The sequence below is a fragment of the Mya arenaria genome, chromosome 17 (genome assembly GCF_026914265.1).
Source record: "Mya arenaria isolate MELC-2E11 chromosome 17, ASM2691426v1".
Classification (NCBI taxonomy): Eukaryota; Metazoa; Mollusca; class Bivalvia; order Myida; family Myidae; genus Mya; species Mya arenaria.
In genome coordinates, this window is record NC_069138.1 from 19,164,925 (window position 1) to 19,189,724 (window position 24,800).

The following is a 24,800-nucleotide window of genomic DNA, read 5'->3' on the forward strand; positions in this document are numbered from 1 at the left end:
TCTTCTTGCAATTGTATCATCTGGTGTCCCTTTAAAGACTTGTTCCCAAAATCACTTAAAAAAGACCTGCTTAGACATATTAATCTGAGGGAAGTAGGCATTTGGATGCTATATGAGATCCCCCACCCCAAATAATGACAATGGTAACTTTTAATACAACATTATGGGCCAATTGTTGAGAGGTTTGTTGAAGTTAACATGATTAACAACATTGTGGTTAACTTTTTAACATGAAATATTATAGGAAGTGCTCGTATATTTAGATAAAAGAAGTACAGCTGAAATATTGGTCTCAAATCTTGGTCGAAATGCTGCAGATCACAAGTGTATCGATTTATTAAACTTCCAGAGCAGTATAGATTTAAAAGATTAACGCAAAGACATTAACAACATGTTTAAAATGTTTCTGAATGACAGAATGACAATATTCCAATTTCTTTAACCATATACATTGACCAATTTTTTTTTAATAATATTTAATCATAAAAGAACCTTTTTGTTTGATTTTTAAGCACTAAAATAAATTCCCAATTTTTTAATGCGCTATAATATTTCGACTAGGCTATTTATTTAAGAACCATTCTGTTTGTTTGTTAATTACTAAAATAAAGTTCTAATTATTTCAAGTGATATCATATTTCACCTTTGCAATCCATCTCAAATTTTCCTAAACAATAATCTCAGGGGTTGAATTTTTTAGATCTGAAATGACAAGTGTTTTTTACCAAACATAGTATTACAGGTTCCCCTGTAACCAAAATGATGGGCAGCGCAATAAGCTGATGTAACTGTCACTGTGACAGGACGGGGTGTGAGGTTTTTATGTCGTCATGTTTCATTATCATCATCTGTTATGTCAAGGGAGTAAGAATACAGGGCTAAACCTTCCTCTGCATTTTTCTTTGTTTTTATCTGTTTTGTACATTTTTGGCCATGTACTGTGTGTCTCACTTCTCAGATAAATGAAAACCATTAATCTTACAAACGGTCTGGCCCTAATTTCTGTAACAATCATGAATTCCTCATTGGTTGAGAGTTGTCTAGTGGTATAGTTGTCTGCCTCCCAACCATGAGGTTGTGGGTTCGATCCCCACAAGGATAAGAGTCAGGTCTAGCAATATAGGTGTCCGCCTTTCTCTCAGGAGGCTGTGGGTTCATTCACCAGGATGACTCTGGGTAAAATCCAATAAAAGCATATGATCTAGGTGAAGATAAAAAAATATGTAAGCCTTTCAAATTCTTAATAACTTTCATAGCTACAAATTCCCCAGTAATGAAAACACCAAAAAAAAAAAACATTGCAAATATTTCTTTATCCATACCTAAATCATATTCTTTTTTTTTGTTTTGATCATTCAAATGAAATGAGTTAAACAAGATTATGCATTAAAATAGTTTAAATAAAACTGGCATCAACCTTTATTGTGCGCTTTTAAATCACAGAGTTGTCTTTTCAACTTAAAACAAGAGCACTGTACTCTCAGTCAAAAAAGGGCAAAACCACGAAATTATCTTGAATCTCATGGAATTGTTTTAGGTCAGATGCTATAGTCATGGCATTTAGACATAGTGTAATTATCAAAAGGTGTTTTTGTTTAGTAATGTCACAATTATCAACATTTAATGGAGGTGTTTCAAAGAGTTTCTATTTTGAAAGTTAATAACTTTCTTATCTAATCCAACCTAATCCATAAACTTCAGCATTTCTTCCAGAAAACAATGAATCATGCAGATGCGTCAATTTATTAGAAGGATGGGCTATTACCAGGTATTTCCAAGAATAAATGCAGCATAAAGATTGCTAATAGTTTGCAATTCCATCTTAACGCTGCATTGTCACAGATAAGCATGGATTTCAGAAAAACACCAAAATGTCCTTTTCTTGCAACTATATTCAGATTTCCATGGTTGAATTCCAACAACAACAAAAAAAAAAAAACTGCCCTTTCTTGCGCAAAACGTAGGTATTATTCATCCCCTCTTTGTACCACATCAAACAATAATGAAAAGTCATGTGACTACCGCAACTACAAATTTGTAGAGTTTCTCCGCCAGAGTGTTAGACTTGCATAAAAATTCTTCGGTTATCGAAAATAATGAACTATTTCTGAACTTCTTACTGTTTTCACAGGTATCTCTTTGGCCACTATTATAATGAATAATTTATTTCTATCAACAGCTCATAGATCGCTGTCTTTTGTTAGCCTTTCTTCACCTTATCCATTGGAGATTGACTGTAGGTATTATAAAGTATTAAAGACAAAAAAAATAATTGATTTGGTTAGGGTTACATCCTACTCAAGAATGGGTAGGGTAGGTAGGCTTCTTATTTATTTTTTTTATTGGGCTTTATGTACGAACATTATTGTCATCATTGGAGAATGGTGTTTAAGTAATCTTCTGTATAAAGCTTAAAAAGGCTTTAAAATACATATAAAAACATACACTTAAAATTGTCATTTTTTATATTTTTTTACCAACAGACTATAAAACGGTAGGGTCGGCTCCGTGCCTTTTTCATAGGGAGGTTTGGGAAACCCTTTTAACCAAATGTAATTTTGTAAGGCCTAATTCTGGTGTGTGACAAAATTTTATTTCACCATTTTGATAGTTAAAAGAATGCAAACTTGGATTGATATCGAATACAATTAAATTCATCAATATAATTATTTTTAAGACTGTTCACCAGATTGGCACCAAAAAAAGTTTATTTCTGTAACAAATCTCAGGACAATTATTTAATAGAATGTGTAACGTTTTGATATCACAATTGAAAAAAAAGGACCAAAATGAAAAAAAAAAATTGTGTCGGAGACTGGGTTCGAACCCATGTCTCCAAAATTGCAGACTAGCGCTGTATCCACTGAGCTGCGATGGCTTACTCTAATCGGGTGACATAATTAAGCTATACACCTAACTCGGTAATATCACGTGATAACACCGACTAGCCAATCACGCATAAGGAATGAATTCTACTAGGTAGACATACCCAGTAATCTTTTTTAATGGAATAATACGAAATAACTGCTAAACTTAAATAAATTGTAAACTATGTGGTACTTTAGTTAGTAAGTTTCAATGCATTGTACACATCAATACCAAGTTTATGACAGTTTACGACAATTTTCTTTTTTCTTGCAAATTGACCATCTGGTGCACAGTTTCTTCAAGGTTTACACCAAAACTAAACAGAAAATATGTCATTTTTGTCAATTTCTCATCTGGTAATAGTTAGCTTCAATTCAAGAAGAACAGTACTATCGAGGTTCTTGAAGGCAGTTTTATGCAGTTATTATGATTCAGCATATTTTCATTATACCAGCCATGATTATATTATAAACAGTCTTGTAATTTTCATGATACCATGCCAGAAATGAGGTGCGCACATAAAAATAAGACTTTTCAGATATATACTACTATTTTTTGTAAAGATCCATTAAAGGGACTTGTCCATAATTTTTTGTAAGAGTCCTCGTGGGCAATGGTTTTGTTGTCAGTTTTTATAGTTTTTCTTGACTGTATTGGCGCTAGTTCGCTCTCCACTAAAATCAAGTGTTTTTTTTACACTTTTATGGTATTTTTTTATGCCATTTCAGTATCAAAGAATAAAATAATTATTAGATTAGAATTTTCAGACACATCATCCTGAAAAACCAACAAGTTCCATTAACAAAAAAATCACATGACATGAAACTAAATTTTTCAAAGTTACCTTTTTTCTCTCCTCATATCCATTAAAGATGCACTCCCAAATTAGATTTACCACAATTAATGCTGTTGTTTTAATATTCCCAAAAGGATGAATAAATGTCGAAAACAATGGTTCTTATGAAGGAAACCTAGTTTAATTTGAAAGAACCCTATAAGCATAAAACACAGTATTTCTACCTTAATAATTATGAGACTATGGTAGATCACAGCAAATCATTTAAAGCATTCACCAATCATTTCATATTTTGCTCTGATCTGCTTTTAAATACACAGTAACAATCTTGTTATATCAGTAATTAATATTTTCCATAAATGCATTATTTAGTAAGTAGTTTAAGGTTTATCAGTCAAAATGGATGTTTTTTTATACAAGTGTTTGTATTGATTTTAAATAAGAGCGTCACTTTAAGCAAAATTACAATCTGACATCACCACAGAGAACATATTGTTGGATGGTTATCAGAGTTTCAGAGCAAAACAATTAAGTAATTGAAAATTGTGCTTTTCCCTCTTTGACTTTTATCTTCTTGTCTGATCCAATGATTAAAAGGTTTCACCTCATTTTCAAAACAAATGAAGTATTTGATTAAAAACCATGAATTTACACAGTAGAATAAAAAAGGTCATGGGAATTTAAATTTACTTTAACAGCAAAGATCAAAGTACTTTGCATCTGGTTATTTCACAGAGGAGCAGAAAAGGGGGATGAGCATGAAATGGGGGCAGACGAGTGGGAAAGGGGGGGATGAGAAGGAAAAGGGGGAAGAGGAGTTGGAAAGGGGGGATGAGCAGGAAAAGGGGGCAGAGGAGTGGAAAAAGGAGATGAAAAGGAAATGGAGACAGAGGAGTGGGAAACAGGGATGAACTGTAAAAGGGGACAGAGGGGTGGAAAAGGGGATGAGCAGGAAAAGGGAACAGAGGAGTAGGAAAAGGGGATTAGCAGAAAACATGGATAGAGGAGTGGGAAAGGGGGGATGAGCAGGAAAAAAGGACCAGGGTGTGGTAAAGGGGATGAGTAGAAAAAGGGGACAGAGGAGTGGGAAAGCCCTGGAGATGAGCAGGAAAGGAGACAAAGGAGTGTGAAAGGAAATCTTGAGGGAGGAGCAATTAAAGGTGAAGGATAGTGTTTGAAAATCGGACTCCATTTGCTATCGATAATCGAATCAAATCAGACCAGGCATATCGATTTACTATCGGACAATAATCGAAGTTCATGATATCAGCAAGGAATACATTCTTTATACATAGTATCATAATGAGCATTGAAATGGTTAAACCTGGAATCAGTACGTGTGATGCTATAGTCATGTTTTTTACAGCAGTAAGTAAATTTCCATAACCATTTTCTGTGTTCAATAACCTAACGAAAAATCATAACAACACTACACATACTTAATAATTGCACATCAATTGCAAAATTATGCACACCGCATCAAGTAAGTTATCTTTGCATTTTATCAATATAAAAGCATATTAAATATTTGTGAACCAGCTTAACATTCGATAACCTGTCATATTAAACATTTCATTAGAATATCTTAATTTCATAAAATATTCACAAAAAGTAAATTAGTTAATTACAAACGATACCAAAAAAAGAATGTATCGAGCCGGGATTCCCGGTATTTGCAGGTAAGACCGGACCCACTTCACCATAGAGACAGGTTATTGAAGAAGGTTTTATGAAATATATCAACAATTAAAAACAATTTGTACTTTGGGAAAGTTTGTAAGTGTTTAAGCAAAGGTGTTTACATTCACCCCATTTGTGTAGGAGAGTGACCACCCTTTTTAAAATGAACTCAACGAGAATTTACCTAAAAGAAAAATTGACATTCACTCGACTTTAACAACAAAACAAAATAAATACGTAGTTACCGGAAGTAACAATAGCGACATCGATTTTAGACAACCACTATCGATTGTCGCCGACATGGCATTGTCAGCGATGATTAATCGATTTTAATCGATAAATGTTTCATCACTAGTGAAGGAGCATGGAAGGTGGAGGAGTTAAGAAGGTGAAGGGGCAGGAAAGGAGTAGAGGGGTAGGAAAGGAGTAGAGGGGCAGGGCAGAGCAGGTAACAGGGAAGGAGTAGGAAAGCGGGAGGGAGGATTGGAAAAGGAGGAGAAGTGGGCAAGGAGGGGGGACAAGGCATTATGTTCATACACATATTACAGTTCAGCATGTTGTTACATTATTATACAATTATTTCTTACTACTGTGCCAATTCAAGACATCTTGACATACCCCAGAAAATGATTTCTGATGATAATAGCTCCAGACCTGTCAACTAAATCACTTCTCCTGCCAGAAGGAATCTGAATGAGATTTGTAAGTAATAGCTATGTCAATATCAATTTACATTTTCTTTAACAAACAACCAGAGCAATAGACCTTGCTATTTATCATACACGCTTCTTTACCAAGGTGTCCAAATTTTGTGTTTATTCACTGTTATTGTGAAAGTTGAATTGTCCAAATTTGTACTACTGTTTACAAATAAACTGAGCCGAATGTGCTTGTCAATCATTTAAACAAAGCAAGATCACATTGCAATTACTTACCGAAAAAGCAGTCAATTTGTACTGCCTTTGTCAAAGCCTAATTCTTGCAAGCATATTTAGAGCTATGCTTTTCTTGGTGCATGGAAGCAAACTCATGCAAACTGTACATGTGTGGAAGATATGCAGGGAATGAGTATGCCTCTTAAGTAGTAAGTTCTATGAAATTCATAAAATACTACTACGATTCACTGACAGTCAATTTACTTAAAGTGAGCAGTCAAATAATAGTCCATAGATGTTGCTTTTATTATGAAATTCTCTTGAAGATTTTGGGTGGAGCAAAAGCCATGATCATTCAATGCTTCAAAGCAATGGTAAGTTGATTTGCAAACAGTTGTATGTGCCATTAATATACCAATACACAGGACATACAGGCTGAAAGCTTTATTCTGTTGGTAAATAGGCATATACTGAACAATTGTTTTATCCACTCAGATGGTTCATGTTACTCATTTCAAACACATATTTTACCATCATAAGTTTCATTTAGTGTTGGTGTTAGTAGTTTATACTCCGGGTCCTGGCATTAGCACATTGAAGGGTCCCTGAGTGACAGTTCAACCACCGCACACCTATTCTGGGCGGTTAACCAGTACTAGGTGCCTTCACCTCTGCAAAAAACTGACAACTTCTGTACATGCCAGGGGCAGTGGTACAGTGCGAATGGTTGTAGAAAGAATTTCAATATAACCACTCACAACAGATGTGACCTTCTCCGCTTGGGGTATCAAACCCAGGTCGTCCGATTCACAGTCCAACGCTCTACCGATTGAGCTTACTGGGTGGACATTACTTTTCATTTTAATGTTTTGAACATTTTATATATATATATATATATATATATATATATATATATATATATATATATATATATATATATATATATATATATATTGCTTTTATTTGATTTGTTGGTTTCTGTAGAACTTATTCTAATTTAATATAGGCACACAAATATAAATGGCTTTCATTTGGTTCTTCAAACCCCCCACCCCCGCCCCCACCCCCACCCCACACACACGATGAACTTCTGCTGAAATTTAGTTCATGACAGTACATTATATACACTAAACCAAATACCAGGTAAATTAATGCCAAGAAAATAAATGTTTTTCAATCTTACCAAATCATCTGAAATGTGAATTTTCTTAAAAAAACTTTCATCTTCTAAAAACGGGATGACAGAAGACATTAAGTAGTTTCTTCGGTGCCAAATGTGTGTGTTGGTTCTAAGAAATATTCCTGTTACACCACTGAACAAGCCACTCTGGATTATGGGGAGTAATTACTTGGGTGAACAACAATTATATCAGATGAATATCTTGTGATATGATTATACAATTGAACATTTACATTCTCGTACCAGATGATGACTGTATAGCAGCAGTTCTCTTATTATCATCATTATCATTATTATAGAGAACTTTCCTTCACAAATATATTCACCATGTTGCATAGTTTTATCATCAGAGAGGTTTTAAAAAATTTACCAACTACCACAAATTTATGCTCTTAGGAAATCAAGTTTGGTGATGACTTGTGTCAATTTGACAAAATTAGAGAGGGGATACCGGAACTCTCAATTGTGTTGTTTTTTTGTATAATGCAAAGGCCATTAATTACTAAATGACTTGGATTTTCTGACTTGTTATAAAATTAACTTGGCAGAGATATTTTAACCGCCTTTGGTGATGATTACCGGTAACAAGTGTACTTAGTAATTAAACTTGGATTGCAGACACTATTCATTATATTTGTGTCAGTTGGTAAAATCAAGGGACATAACTCTGGTGTTACTTGGACTTTCCAGCTCATTATCAAACATGTTTGAGATATTGCCCACTTTGTGACCAAGTTTGGTGATGATTGGTCTACATTTGCAAATCCAGAGAGCTATAACACTATACTTTTTTTGTATATTCATATACCTCTAGAGTGACTGAGTAAAAAACCATAATTGCCTGAGATTAAAATTATGACCTCAAATATTGTGACCAAGTTTGGTAATGATTGGTAAACATTAAAGAGTGAATACTGTCAATTTTGTTTTTATCATTCCAAGGGCAATTACTCTGCAGTGCTAGGACTTTCCTGCTAGTTATTGAACTTGTCCAAGATATTTTGACCACATTATGTGACCACGTCTTTGGAATTAATACTTAAAAGCACCTTACTATTGAATCAGACTATTATGTTTTTGAAACTATCCAAGTGCCAGTCTTTCTCAAAGTCATTTCGAGGTATTATTAGACAATTTATAGCCTTAACACATATCCAAAAAACTTACTCTGATGAGAAATGCAGAATTTCTCTAGAATTTGCACCTGGAAAACTCAACTTGGCAGAAGTTTCTCTTGCACATATTCTAATTGAATATATGGCACGTAATAATTTCAAGTTGCATGTGGTTTTCTTTTCAAAGTCTGCTCATCATTTTATTTAAGGTAGGGTGTGTCAAAATTTTAGCAAGTTCCATAAGATTTCAAAAGTAATGTTCTTAAGGAGTAGGAGTAATGGACGTTGTTACTCCTAAATAACAGGGTTTTAGTTAGTTTAAGTTAGTTTTCGTTAAGCCTAAATAATTACATTTGGTTTGGGTTACCCGACCCTACCTCAAAATAGGCGCCGAGCCTACGGTTTTCATAGTCAGTTGATATAAGTTCTTTTAAGTGTGTGTTTTAATATGTAGATGAAAACCTTTAAAGCTTTATACAGAAGGTCACTTTAACACCATTCTCCAATTATGAAAATAATGTTCTTAAAAAAAGCCTAATAAATTTTTGAAATAAAAAAATAGAAAGCTTGCCTACCATACCTGTTTTTGAAAAGGATGTTGACCTAACCAAACCATTTTTTGGGGCCTTCGAGGGCTATGGGAGGGTGCTGCACCCTGTCCCTTTTTTTGGAAACACCCTTCTGCCCTCATAGAGATCAGAATGTGAAAGAATTAAATGCTTAAGATTATCACATACTTTTTTGTTTTAATTAAAACTTGAACTGTGATTATCAGAATTCAAACAAACATTACATATTTAGCAGTTGAAACCTAATATAACTTTTGAATATCATAAATTGACTTACGAGTCCTATACTGACTATACCAAATTTCATGTGAATATAGTAAATTGTCTTTTGATCCTATACTGTATACCAAATTTCATGTGAATATTTAAAATTGTCTTTTGAGTCCTATACTGTATACCAAGTTTCAAGTGAATATTTAAATCAATTGACTTTTTATCCTATACTGTATACCAAATTTTATGTCAATATTGTAAATTGACTTTCGAGTCCTATACTGCATACCAAGTTTCATACAATGGCCAACATTTTTTGTGTCACAATCAATATATGCCAATTTAACCCAAAGAATATTTCATCTTGGATTTTTTAAAATCAGAAGAACTTACAGAAACAGTGAACATTTTTACCTGTTTTATTTAATGAAACACATATTGGCCTACATTATGAAATGCTTCTTTCCATAAATGAGGTCTTGATCAAAGAAAAACACATTTTTTTTGATGCAGCACATATTTTATTTTAGCAATGTACATAAATAATTTAATAATAAATAACCATTTCTTAGCAACCATGGTAAATTAGAAATGCTCAAGACATTAAGAAATGAACGATTTCACTAAAATAATTCTTTGGTATTCTTTACATTGACTTAATCACTGTAATCCAGATATTCAAAGGAACTTATTTTGGAATAATGGGCCTCGTCTTATTAACGAGCATAAAGCAAAATAGAGCAATATAAAAAAATATTTATCAGATTTTCACCGAAATATTTAGATAAAATAAAAAAAAAATATTGAAAATTATACTGGAAAATTTGAACAAACTATGTCCAAAATGGCGTTTGTTTTGGAAATAGGGATTAATTTTGAAATGGCGACCTGACCATAAGTTTGTTTGTTAGGACAGGGCCGATTATTCACTCTAATGTAAAACTTCAAGCATTTTTTGTCAAGAAGTTCCTGTCATGTTACACTTAAGCTTGTAATTAAATCTGACAATTCTTCTATGAACCCAAAAACAAAGCATTAAGAACAGACAATAAATCATAAAAAAAAAAAAACATTCATAAAATACTGAGAAACTTCAAAAACCCATCTTCTATTCATCTACTGACCATTTATATAAATAAAAGATAATGACGAATAAATTACCGTTAAGCATATAAGCATAAATATGGCATTTTAATAAGGCAGACAACTTATCATATGCAGGGAGGGCAGGCCGATATGCCATTTTCGGTCGTTTATTTTCACTTGACCGCCATTTCAAATAAATCAGCCTGTCAGAGTTGATGGTTACCGACTTAATGCACCTGACAATTTACTATCATTAATATCAATTTTCTAACTACAATTATTTATCATATCTTTTTGATGTCATAAAAACAATTACATACAAAATGGTATTAAATTCATATAAAAAGTTTTGCAATGTCATGGTTTCAATTAGTATAAAAGAAGACATAAAATGTTTAATTACAGTAAAGCTTTTAAATCGCAACTGTTCAATGTAATTCAATGAAGAGAAATTCAACACAAATTTAAATCAAATAAAAATCTGAACAAATTAATGGAGTTTACCATTTTTATACTAGGGTTAGAAATATATTCAAAGCTGACATCCAAATAAAATAAAATAAATAAAACAAATAAAATACTTCTGAACATAATTAACACAGTTATAGTTTACAAAAAGTAAAGGAAAAGAAAAACAAAGACGAAATATAATTTCCAAAAATTTATCCGTAATTTAAAAATTTGTCTATTAAAATAAAGATCACCTCAATAATATTTGACACAGCTATTATTTATAAAAATTTAGTGGTCAACAAGTTTTTTTTTCCAAAGAGAATGCAGTTTACTTAAAATTTGCCAATACATTAACAATTACATTTGCGCCACATTGAACCACTTATTTTTATAAATAATACATACTAAAAACCTTTTCCCATTACTAAATGAAAAATACAGATAAAAAGTATTTCTTAAAGAGTTTTAATGGATAATATAACAAAGCCAACTGCACCAACATGTATAATCATAAATACCCGATTTAAAAAAAATAAAAAAATAATGAAAAAATAAATAAAACAGTAATCATATCCCAAGTGGCATAATGATATTAAGTACAAAAACATTCTATTCCCATTATTCTTTCTATCCTAAAATGTCAACAAAATCATCATCGATCCGTTCAGTTGTGTTTAATCGGAATAAGTTTTTCCCTATGGTCCTCGATCTGGGGCAGCGGACATTCGATCATAAGAATCCCACCTGTGTTCAACTTCGATGACAGACGCTCAGGATGCACGTCCTTGGGTAGCACGTACGATCGGTTGTATTCACGGAACATGGATTTGTTCGGGTCCTTTTCATCATGTTTTGCACTAACGGTCAACTGATTTCCCGCCGTTCGTACTTGAATCTCCTCGGGCTTAAACTGACGCATATCAAACTGAAGTTGGAATTTTCTCGAACCATCAGCAAAGGTGTGAATTGGGTTTTCCATACGGAAATTTTCCGATAACCGCCAATCATCGACATTTGTAACAGGTGTCATCGTTTTCATGTTATCCATCATGCGCCCCATTTCGTCGTTCATTCGCCTCATTTCGTTCTCAAACTGATGCGACTGTTGAGATGGTGCCCGCACAGGATAATGCACAAGACTTTGAGAGAATTCTGGTGGAGGTGGTGGCGGTTGAAAGGTTTGAAATGATGTTGGAAATGGTGGAGTCGAAGAAAGCGGTTGAAATGGAGCCATTTCCCAACGAGGTCGTGTACTGTACAATTCTGTATCATAACGTGTTGGTATGATACGCGAAGAACTATCCCAAAAGCTGGAATGCATTTTTTTCTTTTACAGTGTTTTTCTGCCTTTTCTTAATTATCGAAAAATCAAATAAACTTCCTTTTAATCACAAATTCCACAAATCTTAACCCAGAGTTTATCTTCTTTTTCAACAGTTTTCCCTAAAAATTCTCACAGGAATTTTACGAACATCAAATTACAACCTTCACAGTCAAATTGTCAAAATACCACAGGTAGAACAATTAAACCAGAAGCCGTTCACTTTAAATCCTTTTATTTTCTCAAAAGTCCACTATTACTACAAAATCTACTATTAAGCTGACCACCAAGGCAGATTTGACACTATTCAGTAATATAAGTACACCCTACCAGTAAGTACTGTCCGCAGTACAATTAACCATTTACAACTACAATAGTCCGATAGACAAGTCTTTATATACCCCGCCAGAATGCTAGAGGCAGATATATTCAGCTACTGATGTTGCTTTTCTTCACTCCTACCTTTTTTACCTAGGTTAGCCTTGACAAATTCAGGCCAAACAAAATAATCTAATTGCCAATTAACAATGCTGGTTCCAATTTTTATAATCATTGATGAATAAACAAGTGGCTTAACATCTTGCCTCAATTTCTCACAATTCTTAAATATAACAAGGTAAAGTTAGGCCAAATTTCTTTCTTTTAATATTGGTTTTACTAAATAAAAATTACTTAATTGTGATAATCATAAAAAATCCTTTTAAAGTCCAAAATGTCCTGAGAATGTACATATTACGCAAATTATATCGAAACAAAAATAGTGAGCTTAGCTTATTATCCTGTCATAATGCACTTGCTTTGAGAAAAGACTATAACTATTAAAGTAAAAAAATACATTTTATTTTTTACAGAATTATTGAAAATTTAAAAAATAAATAAATGCACTAGAACCAAGTAATATGCAGAAAAAGTCAAGGCCTTATGGGGAGCCATTTATTTGCTTCATTAAAAAAAATACTGACCCTTAGGCATACTGTTATAAGACAGGTCACTTATTTTTCTTAACAGTAACAAGAAAACACCCCTATGAGTATTGCTTTGTAAACTAAGATGAAAACAACTCCAAACATGTTGACAATAAAGCAGAATTCTTGATGGAATTATGACTCATTTTTGCTAGGTGTTTTGTACAAACACATAATATTCAGTAAAAAAGACATTCATCATCATCCACCACCACCACCTTCCTTCCAATCATCTTTCTCCTTTACTTCATCTCAAAAAAATGCATTTTAAAACAACACCAAAACAGCATTGATGAAAGTGATGATCTAAAAGATTCTTAAATTAAAACTTCTGTGGTGGTTATGACTCAGCTTATATCCTCAAATAACTGGCACCATTCTTTAAAATGCACACCTGGAATTTTCAAGTAGTTATTGCTGCCAAATCCATAGGCCAGAAATAGATTCTCAAAATCACTGTTTACAAATGTTGGTATTGAAGAGTAATTTATTTGGGGGAAATAGTGTATGAATGAAGTCAGCTTTACAACAAAGGATGGGCACAGGCTTGGAATTATTGAGGAAAGATTCTTGAAATTTTTCACAAACATTACTCATTTTTGCAGGAATTAAAATACCTCTTTCAATCTTAGCGCATTAATATTTCACTTTATTTTTCCACTTTTTAGCTGAAAGAATATTTTGCCATGTTAAGGATCAAAGGGGAGTAACAAAAACAGTTTTTGAAATCAAAACTATATGTACAATATAATTCAGTTATTATTTCCCTTGCATTATTTTTTTCTATTCAAATACTTGTAGAGAATTTGAGTACAAATTATTAAATATACTTTTTTTCAAAAACATTTTTTGCCAAATACATGGTGCATAACTTAAAGATGCACTCTTACTCTAACTCCCAAATAAGATTTACCACAATTAATACAATTGTTTTATTATATATATACCAAAGGTATATAAACCAAAGATAGGTGCAGAAAACATGAAATTTCTACCCTATAATGCACCAGTCAATTGTAACAACGCCCCCCCCCCCCCCGGTCCGGGGTATACCAGGGGGAGCCGGGGAAATGGGCTGTGTTTTTACCTTCCAGGTAGCCCTGCAGTACCGGGTGAATGCGGTGGTTTTGTCTTCCCACCAAATATAGTGGGGAATGGGCCTTACCTAGAGTTCCTTGGGAGCGAGGGCATTTGGCGGGGATTTCACGAGCAGTTCTTCCCCCTAGTGCGAGGACTTTGCTTGGGCTTGGCTGGACCAAAAGTCAAAGTCCCGCTATTCCCGGACCTGGTGGGGGGGGCGTGGTAACAATTGACTGGTGCATAAGATGATAGTAGATTGAAGTAAACCTTTTACCATTCACCAATTGATCATTTAATATTTTTGCGTAATGAGCTATTAAATATATGGTTACAATTTTGTTATCATTTACTGTAGTTTATATTTTCATAAATTGCATTATTTAGGAAGACGTAAAAGGTTTATTACTCAAAATTTATGTTTGTTATACATGGATTGTGTATCTATTGATTTTGAAGAAGAGTTTCACTTTAATAAATAGCCATACTTAAAAAGGTTACACATAAAAATAGTGATGATTGCGAGTGTGTACAGCATTTCATGTTTAAAGATATCATTATTGGCAATATTAAGTGCCGTGGTGTTTTTTTCCACCAATTTGGGAAGGGGACATGATCATCAGGGCATTTTCTGATTGGGAAACTTTGCTGTGTTTGATATGATTTGAATTTCTAGAATTAAGCAAAACTCAACATAGTCATACAAATAGAAAGATTGAGTAAAAGACTGTAGTATATATTTTTATCTTGTAATAAACCAACAAACTTCTACACAACAAAACAAGTTGTGAATGGCTTCTTTATTATGACACTGAATGGAGATTCTTTTCATTTTATATCACATGACATATTTGTCACCAAAAATAATTATTTAATTCATTTTTCAGTAAAATTGGATGCTAAATCAGAAGGGTGAATATACAACAATCCAATGAAGGCATTGTCATGTTATAGTACACTAGTGTAGTCTAAGAAAATGCATTATAATGGCTGTATAACACTCCAAACAAGGAGCGTCATATGATAAAACAGTATATGTTTTGGCTTTGGGAATGAGGTCAAACATCAGCCCAGAATTGGTCAGAAAAAAAACACTGCATCATGAACAATGTCACTGCTGTACACCAAAGAATCTAAGTAGTATATAGTTTGGAGACATCTGTCAATATCCTGCTGGCTTAAATCTGCACACACACAGATGGACCGTTTTGACAACTTTATTTTGTAAAGGTCTGGAAACAAGTCATAAAAGATTGCTTAATTTCAAAAGATCAGATCGCAGTTTTTCATATTTACGTTCGAAAATTGATGTTTGGATTTGTAATCTGATATTTTGTCACCAGTATTGAGTCACTGTTTTCAGATAATAAACGCAAAAATTAGTTCATTGCAAGACAAAAAAATAAAAAGATGTCAAAATGGTCAATCTGTGAGAGTGCAGCTTAAAAGCTTCTGCTGTTGTAAGTTCCAACATATACATACCACATTGCCCCAATACTTGTATGTATTTCAAAACAATTTAATTGCAAGTACATATTAAACACTATTGGAGATGTCAAAAATTCTTTTTAGATTTCATCTTGATTATTTTGCCTTGTGTAAAAGAACCAGCCTATCTTGTTATCATCAATATAGATTGTTTTTTCAAGTTGAGCAAAATAAAGTATACCAGTAGTTCAATTTTATAAAAGTCTGAATCAATGCAAAGATTTGTACCCCATTCTTGTAAATTCTGATCATAGTCGTTATTATAATCTGACCATTTGACATTGTGCATTTAGAAAGTTCTGTGTGATTAAAGCCATTGTCATAATGGATTTTTCACAGTCAGAAAATGTGCACCTAGAAATGCAGTCTTAAGCCAGCAGCATTCCCGCAGCTCTTCACAAGGCTTACATAATTGTGTGTTGTGCATCTAGGATGGTGCTTTGGATTATTCGTAGTCAGAAAACTTTATATGTGCCAAGAAATCCATTCTAGAACCTGGTTTCAGTCTGTTGGGCTGTATTCTGTATAAACAGCTGATTCAGGGTCTGACAGTTTTTTTGTTTTGGCAACAATTTAGGGGAACATAATGAATGTCCGAATGTTTAAAAAGTTTCCTAGTTGTGGCTAGTCGAGCCCCATCCTAGTCCTCTGAATAGCTATCTTACGACCAGTAAACAACGGGTCAAACTTGGTAAAATTACAAGTGAGTGGGACTCCATTGACCATCCTGAAAGGCCTGCCACAAGGATCAATATTAGGGCCTCTTACATTCAACATCTTTGCCAATGACTTCTTCTACTTTATCAGTAAGGCAGCCTTGTATAATGATGCAGATGATAATACCTTTTCTATATATGGGAAGAACTATTTTTGTTTTGAGGCCAGTCAGGTATGGAACAGGCTCCCAAAGGAAATAAGGTACTTTCAAAACAACTTAAAATTAAGATGGCTGATCAGCACCTAGACAGATCTCTCTTGTAAATGCTCAAAGTGCAAATAATATTTTCAAAATATTTTTCCTAGCAAGCTAAAGTAAAAAATATATATAATTCATAAAGCTAACATTTTTTTTACAACTACAGTACTTAGTTCAAATAATTGTATGTTGACAATTTTTTTAACAATTTTTGATAAGGCAAATCCTTCACGTACAAATTGTTTTGTATCAAAAGTGGGCAGTTATTCAGATCAGGATTCCGGGTTAAAGCATATTGCGTCTGTAAGATATCATAAAAACAAGAAATATTTAATATTGAAGATAATGTTATTTTATATTAGTTCCATACACATAAAATAATAATCCAACGAATAATTAGGAGTTTGATGTGTGTTTTTTTCATTTCATAACACAACAATAATGATATATGCATGAAGGGCACCTGCAAGGCTGTGGTTCACAGTTTAACAACAATCAGAGTACCTCGGAGATGGCCAAGTTGTTAAGATTGTATTTACGAGGTCTATCTCAAAGCTTGCGGAGAATGGCCGTGTTGTTGCGATTGGCGTAATTGTTGTTTGTGTCAGTCAAGTTTCGTTTTATTGGAAATTACGGTAAATCCAGTGTTTTAATGCATTTTAGGCTTGTTTTGTGCAAAATATCTTTGCACTTACATGGTAAAATATGAATATAAACCTTTATTATCTATATCAAACATAAAATACTTCCCTAAATACAATTCCAATATTTTTCAAAACCCCACTGTTTTTGCACAAACCTGTTTAGACGTTAGGGATTAAAAGAATCCTGTATAACATGTCTATTACTTTAGACTACTATACCTTGCTTTCAATCCCATGAACAAAATGCTCCTTATACCATTTTACAGCAGTATGTCAACCTGTGCGCATTTGGACTGGCTGTACAGCTGTAAAAACTAGTTGATGTTATGATTGTATACAGTGCTTTAATCCATCTTACTTTTTTGTAATTGTTTTCATGAATATATAGAAAGAAAGAGTTTTTAAAAATATTTTTTCAATATGTAACCTATTTAAAACTAAATGCTTTTTCAGGTCACCATTTCATTGTTATGTTTGTATGTTATTCATGTCAGAAAAAACTCACTTTAGCTATTCTAGCTATCATATACCCGACTTTAAATAAAGATTTGATATTTTCAATAAAATTTTGTATCTTGTATCATGGTTTTGTATCTTGTATCATGGGCTTTAGCACAGGGCATTAATTGATAAACATCTTCATAAACTGTCAGATTTTTAACACGTCGCGGAATTGTATTACTTAATCTTAAATATACTGTTTAATCACTTTTGGGAAAGAATTATCAAAACAATAAAAGACTTACCTCACTCATTGGTATAATTTATTTATTGCATGAACTTGACTGCAAGAAAATGTATTTTATGGTTGAAATTCTTATTTTTTGGTCTTCGCGGACTTTTTCCTCGAGCTGATTTTCGTGTTACACTGCATGAATTGTGCTTACTCAAACCGGAGGTCGGGATGTTTTTAGTTATATTTTGAGAATTTCTCAAGAAGTTCTATTATTTTTTGTTTATTTGAAATGTTTGCAAACCATCTTTGTTCATCCTCTCAAGTGCAATAGTCTAGTTATTTAATCGTATTGTCATGCATTTATAACAGCATATCGTACTCAATATTCGAACCAGAAAATGTACACAGTTTCCCTTAAAAATTGTGCATAGTAAAAAAAGCTTTAACTGTTTAACCAATGTAACCTCGACCTGGTATAAATAGCGCGATGTACAGAAAATTGTATTATTACACAGATTCAAAAATTAAAACCCTTGTCTCACATAGCTGTGATGCCACTGCATTTGCACAGTGATGTTAAATTTCCCAGACCGCTGTGAGATCGAAGGAGAAAATGATAATTTCCACGAAGATGGCAATGTTATGGTGTTCTCACAGCTACCTTGGTGTTTCTACGGAGCTTCATGGCGTTCTTCAACGTTCCTACAGAGTTCTTATCGGCAGTTGTCTGAGCTCTGATGGTGCTCTCACAGCACTTCAACTGTGTGCATTGAGTTGTGAAGGTGCTCGCACTACATGTGTACTGTGGTTTCATGATGCTGACCTTGTGCTGACAGCGTGTTGTTTTGCACTACCTATAAAAACGATATCTCTATGTGTCTCTTGGTGATTCAAAGAGGCAGCCTGTTTAGGAGCTTGTCAAACATGACAGTTGGCACTAAGGAGTAGTTGAAATAAAGGCAGGGTCCTCATATCTCAATCTGCTGCTGTCGATACTGACCATGCTGCAACCATCTGCTTTCATCCAGCCATGGTTGAACCCAAAGACTCCTTCGTCACGGGGCCCTCCTTTATCAACGTCTAACAATGAGTTCCACAGCATCTACTTCATTCTGGATTTGCTATATCTGCATATAGGCAAGCAGTAGCCCTGCTTACTGTTGCACATAAGTCATGGTGAAATGAACGTTTATTTGCATATATCATTCCTTTAATAAATGTTTGCATGACATTGAACAAACCATAAAGTTTATGCTATTTTGTTGGGTTGGTTCATTGTCATACAAACACAGACTGAATAATAAGTAGAAGCGCATTCAGAGCAAAATTGTAGCTGTAGCAGCTCAGTATAATGTAAGAGCGCAGTAAGAACAATAAAACTCCTTGCAAGCACCATCAAGGCACCGTTAAAGCGCGGTAGAGACACAGTGTCATCACAGAGAACACTATACGAATGTCAAAGTGCCACCAATAACCATTACATTCATGCGCCCGTGGCAATCCTGGTGTCAGATGCCACTGCATTGCCGTGCAGATGCTAGCGATTCCACTGAGTACAAATCGGCATTCTGGATTTTATGCGGCCCTAGTGTGACCGGGGTTTTGAAACAGATTTAAGGTTTTCTAGTGTTCCTGTTCAAGTAGTCAGTGACGTAGATGATTGTAATCAAGTCTGGTGAATGGTGACATAGATGATTGCTATCTAGTCTGGTGAATGTAGCCGGTGGCTAGAAACTTTAGGAATACTAAAACCTGGTATCTGTGTTGACCTCAGAGCAATGTTATCTGTGTGCTGACAAGGTCTTACTCTCAGTCGTTAGTCCAAATAATTGTATTAGTCAGGTGAACAGAGGTGGTGGCTAGAAACTGCTGGAAGCTAAATACTTGGTATCTATGTTGGTCTCAGAGTATTGCGAACTGAATGATAATAATGAAAAAGGTCCAGGCTGGTCAGTGTCTCTTAAAGCCTCAAAACTTCAAGGAGAGAAGGCCAATATGATCAAAGTTTTTAAACCAATGAGGTGTAATTGAATGTGTTTATTTGTATAGTCCTTTCAACATTAAATAATTTTCTCATCATTGATGACAATCATAAGGCAAGAAAGCCTAAGAAAAATGAAATTAGAGAGCAGTTCATATATAAGCTGTATGACACTGATTGAACATTCAGCTGGCAAGTTAAAATACAACCTTAATTTTGAAAGCTAAAAGCATTAATAAAATTTCTTTCTTATTACCATTATAATACACATAGAATTGCCTTCACTTTTTTAACTAGTGACTATTCCATGAGATTGATTTGGGTAAATGTGAATCCATTATTTTTTTCAGGAAATTTGATACGTAAAGAATGTTGCATCAAAGGCCTATTCGACAATTACTTCAACTAGTGCAAGCTTCACGTACAAATGTTAAATCATCAGTGGTAAAACAAACCCTTGCAGCATGCAGAGAAAATCAGACAATGTGTCACAGATCCCTTAGCCATTTGGCAGCAACAACCACTAGCACACATATGCATGGGAATGATCAAGTTTGTCTGCAAAGATCATTGCCACAGCTGTTATATGTGCCGGTACGACACAAGAAGGGAATGGACAAACAAAGCAGGAAAGGCCAAAAAGGTATCTTTTTTTAATGTTTGCATTATCTATACTTGAACTTAGACATTTGTAATGAATTATTTCTTAATTAAGATGTTTTAATCTATTGCGATTTTATAGACTAAAAGTGTTATGTCTTCAAAGACGATAGCTTCAAATATGATTTCCAGGCAGTGTTATATATTCATCAAACATAATTTTCAGGCAGTGTTACATTATTCAAACATAATTTTCAGGCAGTGTAGTTCTTGAAGATTCAGAAATGGAAGAATTTGTGGACATTCATCATTATCGACTGGACCTTGATCGCATTTTGGATGAAATGAGGCAGGAATTTCTACAAAACCTTTCCTTACGAACTAACATCGGTATGCAAATTAAGATTAGGTAGCCCCAATATATCACAAAAAATACTCCAGACAAATCTTAAGCTCAATTTCAACTCATTTCATCACATAAAAGCATAGTATGATTCAATTCTTGCTTGTTTTTATACAATTTGAAAACATATGTTCGCCTAGAACCTGTTGATTATGGTAAAAAGATTCCATGAATATTTCAAAGAAAACTAATTCTAGAGCAAAAAATATACTTGAGTAATTGTTGAAAAACTTTTTTTGATATGTGCATAATATGGTAAAATGAGTTGAGACTGAGATCGAGATTTGACTTCAGTATTTTTGTGTTATTAGGGCCTGATCTTACCCTTCAAAATTTTAGTTTTTGTATGACATTATTTAATATAAAACTTCTTATTCATTTAAAAAGGCCTAAAATCTGCGTCATTTAAGTAACAAACAGCATGCATCGGAGTCTTAATATATTTTTTCTTTTAGTAGAATCAATTTACATGTACTGTATGTTTTTATCACGGGGAGTGTTTTAGATGACTGACACATATAATACTTGCCAACTGATGAACATTTTAGCTCATTGAGGATCTTTCTTGAAATGGATTGAAAAGAATACAAATTTATAAACAAGGATTTAATGCTTTTACAAAAGTTTTAGTGGGATAAATCCACCATCAAAGCACAAAAATGACAGGAAAAGCATATGGAAAATGGCTACCAGATTGATTGGCTAATGGCATGCATATGAGTAATGGCTACCTGATCATACAGTCTAATACACTCAGACCAATTTAGTTTCAATTTTGTATGGCCCTTGACTTTCAGACCATATTGCCAGTAGCATTCAGACTAAAGCTAGACAGTAATGTTATGGGGCTTCTGTATAATTACGTTACATCATATCATGTTTACAGGTGTTTACGGAAAGCTGAACATCAAAACAAATGATGGCACATTTCCTCTCAACCAGATAGCCGCCATTGTCCAGAAGTCTCCTACACTCGTGGTCATCAACATGGGGAAATCTGCTCATGTACGCTCTTGTTTACTGTAGAGGTGTTTTTCACAATTACTTAGCTTTGGCTAATTTTCAAATGTTTGCAATTTTGACGTGAATTGAATATTTTTTATTTCTAGTTGAGAATTGATAGTGACATTTGATGATTCTTATAACCTTTTGAAATTAAACAATTGTTTAAATTTATTTTGTAAAAACAAATGAAATAAAAATGATTCTTTGTAATTTAATTAAAGTGCTTATCTGAGTCAGAGTCTATAGTTTCAAACTTGATACTGCTCATCATCATAGCCACTGAACTGCCACTGTCTTATAGATCTATTTTATTATTTTGTTGGCTTGTTTTCTATTCCAGTACATTGCTAATGTGATGTCAACCCTTACCAACTCAGGGATGAATTTGAACCCCCAGCAGGAAGGTCAGGCGACAATCTATCTCGCCATACCAAAGTAAGCAGAAACCAATTTAAACTTACAGATATGAGGTTGTAACCCCCAATCCCCCATCCCCTTCAGTTTCACCACAAATTCATGCATCACAAATAAAATCAATCCATTTTGCTAAACTTTTTTTTCTGAATAATGCCAATTTTGGAGTATCTGCGTCTCACATACATGTACCAAGCTCTTGTTTCTCCGAGTACTCCATGAAATGTACCTAAATACCTCATTCCAAGTTGGGGGTTTTGCCTTTGACTCACAAAAGGGGCCTTACTTGGCCCCCCTGGATACCCTGTGTAAAGTGCAAAACTTTTGCTATAAGCTATCATCACCTCTGACCTGTGTACTCCATGGGTTTTATAGAACTCCTACCCAAGAGACACACTCAAGTATATTTTGTCCCAACTGTGCATAATGTAATTGGCGTAAACTAAATTATTTCTCTTTATTTTATTAGGGTATCCACGGAACACAGAGAAAAGTTATCAAAGAGTGCCAAAACAATCTTCAACAAAACGAAAGACAATTTAAATGGTGTGTACTCCAAGTACCTGAAAAACGCCGGCCAAAGAAAGCAGGCGTTGCCAAGAGAAGTAAACCAACAGGTTAGTATTGTTTTAAGGTATCTGAAACAGATACTGATATATTTATATACCTGGTATGTAAATTGTGAATACCTGGTAACACCCCAAATGTTTAGGTGTCATTCAGAACAAATCATTCAAATTTTCAACAGCATTAGTAAAACTATTATGGCAAAATGGCAGCTGTAATAAAAATATGACTTTGAAAATCATTATAACATATATTAATAAATCTTGTTACTTACGTAAAAGTTCATTAATTATTTCAAACCCCTTTTCTAGCATATCTTTTGGTCACATATTGTAAAAGTCACTTAGGAATACTTTTAAACACAAATAATTGGCACTTGAAACTGAATTCTTGTTGTCGTTGAGGTTGGCATGCACTTACAACTTGGCCATAAATAAAAGAAAAAAGCTCCAAGATATTCAAATAAAACTTTTAACACATGTTGCCAGAGACAGCAAGGTCCATAACTTTTGCTTGAATACTCTTGGAGTTATTACCCAGTTTTAACTGACAATAACCCACAGATTAGCATTGGCTTTATGTCTTTTTTTTCGTGTTTTTTTTCATCTTTTGCCCAATGTAGTTGCGGCAAAAATCAATGAAACAAAATATTAAAAAGCAGTGGCTTGAATATTGAGTTTAAAAAACTTACAATATAGACATTTAGATTGTTTTTGTTTACATGTATTATATGCAAAATAGTCAACCAGTTTGCCATTGGTCAGAGGCTTGATTTCATTGTGAAATCAACCAATCAATAACAGGTTGGCACAACTTTGAATTGTTACGTCACTCATCAATCTGTCTATGTTTACCTTTTTGTTCCAGATGTTGATGGAGAAAGATGATCATGTGAAGAATGCCGAGATCATGATGAAGGCAAAAATAGATGAACTGATGGGATAAGCCAGCTTCTAATGATTAAAAACTGGCCTTGCACTTAAATATATGGATGAATTTGACCTTGAACTTAAGGGATTAATTGGCGTGGAGCTGTTTAAATATGGTGAATGATTTATAGGCAAGTGGAGTAAAAAGTGTTGAGACATTTTGTGACAAGAGAAAAACTGAACCATCCTTTACTACCAGGGGGCTAGGGAAATATATGGTATGTGTTTTAAATTCAGGAAAAAACCTGTCATTTAATGAAATGAAATGTATTTCTCAGTCATGGTGAATGACTTGTCAGGAATATTGTTTGTCTTTTAATGAAATGTATGTGCCAGTTATGGTAAATGAAACCATATTATTAAACAATATGTCACCATCACCAATAGAGTTTGTTTGTTCTTTCGAAAGAAATAGGTTTTAGTTATTGTCCTAATCTTGTCTCGCCGTTATGGTTGATATTGTTAGGAGTTATACTTGAAATTTATTCCTTACCTGATCAAGATTATTCAAAATTATCATGAAATTTGGTACTAACAGAACAGTGTGATTCCACACATTAAGCCATGTTGCCAGTCTATTTCTTAATTAAGTTGTTGGTAAATGACAATCAATGGAAAATATCTGTTACAATCAACATAAATAACATGAAACGCCGCAAGTAATGGTAATGGTACGTCATTGCTGGAATATTGGGTGACAAAATAAGGTATGTCAGCAGTGCTTTCGCAATTTTTAAGTTAAAAATATATTTTTGTGTGAGATTTCACTCTATAAGGCGGCCAGAATGGTTGCCCCTGACATTGAAATGTGAGCTTTAAAGGGACAAGCTCATGTTTTTAGACCAAAAATGAGTTTTCCGGATTATGCATTTGAAAACACTTATATTATTCTTTAACTCTTTGAAATTGCAGAAAAAAATACAATTTAAGTATTAAAAAATAACCTGGATCTTAAAATTTAATAACACTATTTAAAGAG

General features: G+C 33.7%; 3 protein-coding genes across 4 annotated transcripts in view; 1 reads left to right on the top strand and 2 right to left on the bottom strand.

Moving 5' to 3' along the window:
- Window positions 1-18,107, bottom strand: part of LOC128223675 (probable RNA-binding protein 18) — a 39,775-nt gene extending 21,668 nt beyond the window's left edge. The window contains exon 1 of the mRNA XM_052932966.1: window positions 17,993-18,107. Within this exon, the coding sequence (XP_052788926.1) occupies window positions 17,993-18,001 (9 nt within the window). The 5' untranslated portion in view covers window positions 18,002-18,107. The remainder of the gene's footprint in view (window positions 1-17,992) is intronic.
- Window positions 11,370-12,644, bottom strand: LOC128223674 (protein lethal(2)essential for life-like). Its single transcript, XM_052932965.1, has one exon. It carries the CDS (start codon window positions 12,154-12,156, stop codon window positions 11,500-11,502), a length of 657 nt encoding a protein of 218 aa, XP_052788925.1. The 5' UTR covers window positions 12,157-12,644; the 3' UTR covers window positions 11,370-11,499.
- On the top strand, window positions 18,092-24,205 carry LOC128223673 (ribosome-recycling factor, mitochondrial-like). 2 transcript variants are annotated; one of them, XM_052932963.1, is made up of 7 exons: window positions 18,092-18,144; window positions 20,254-20,546; window positions 20,762-20,893; window positions 21,793-21,911; window positions 22,252-22,346; window positions 22,795-22,942; window positions 23,760-24,205. In XM_052932963.1, the coding sequence occupies exons 2-7, from the start codon at window positions 20,273-20,275 to the stop codon at window positions 23,835-23,837; spliced, it is 846 nt and encodes a 281-aa protein (XP_052788923.1). In that variant the 5' UTR covers window positions 18,092-18,144; window positions 20,254-20,272; the 3' UTR covers window positions 23,838-24,205. The 2 variants fall into 2 exon arrangements, with proteins under 2 accessions (XP_052788923.1, XP_052788922.1); XM_052932962.1 differs by lacking the exon at window positions 18,092-18,144 and adding an exon at window positions 19,636-20,095.
- Window positions 24,206-24,800: the final 595 nt, after the last annotated feature.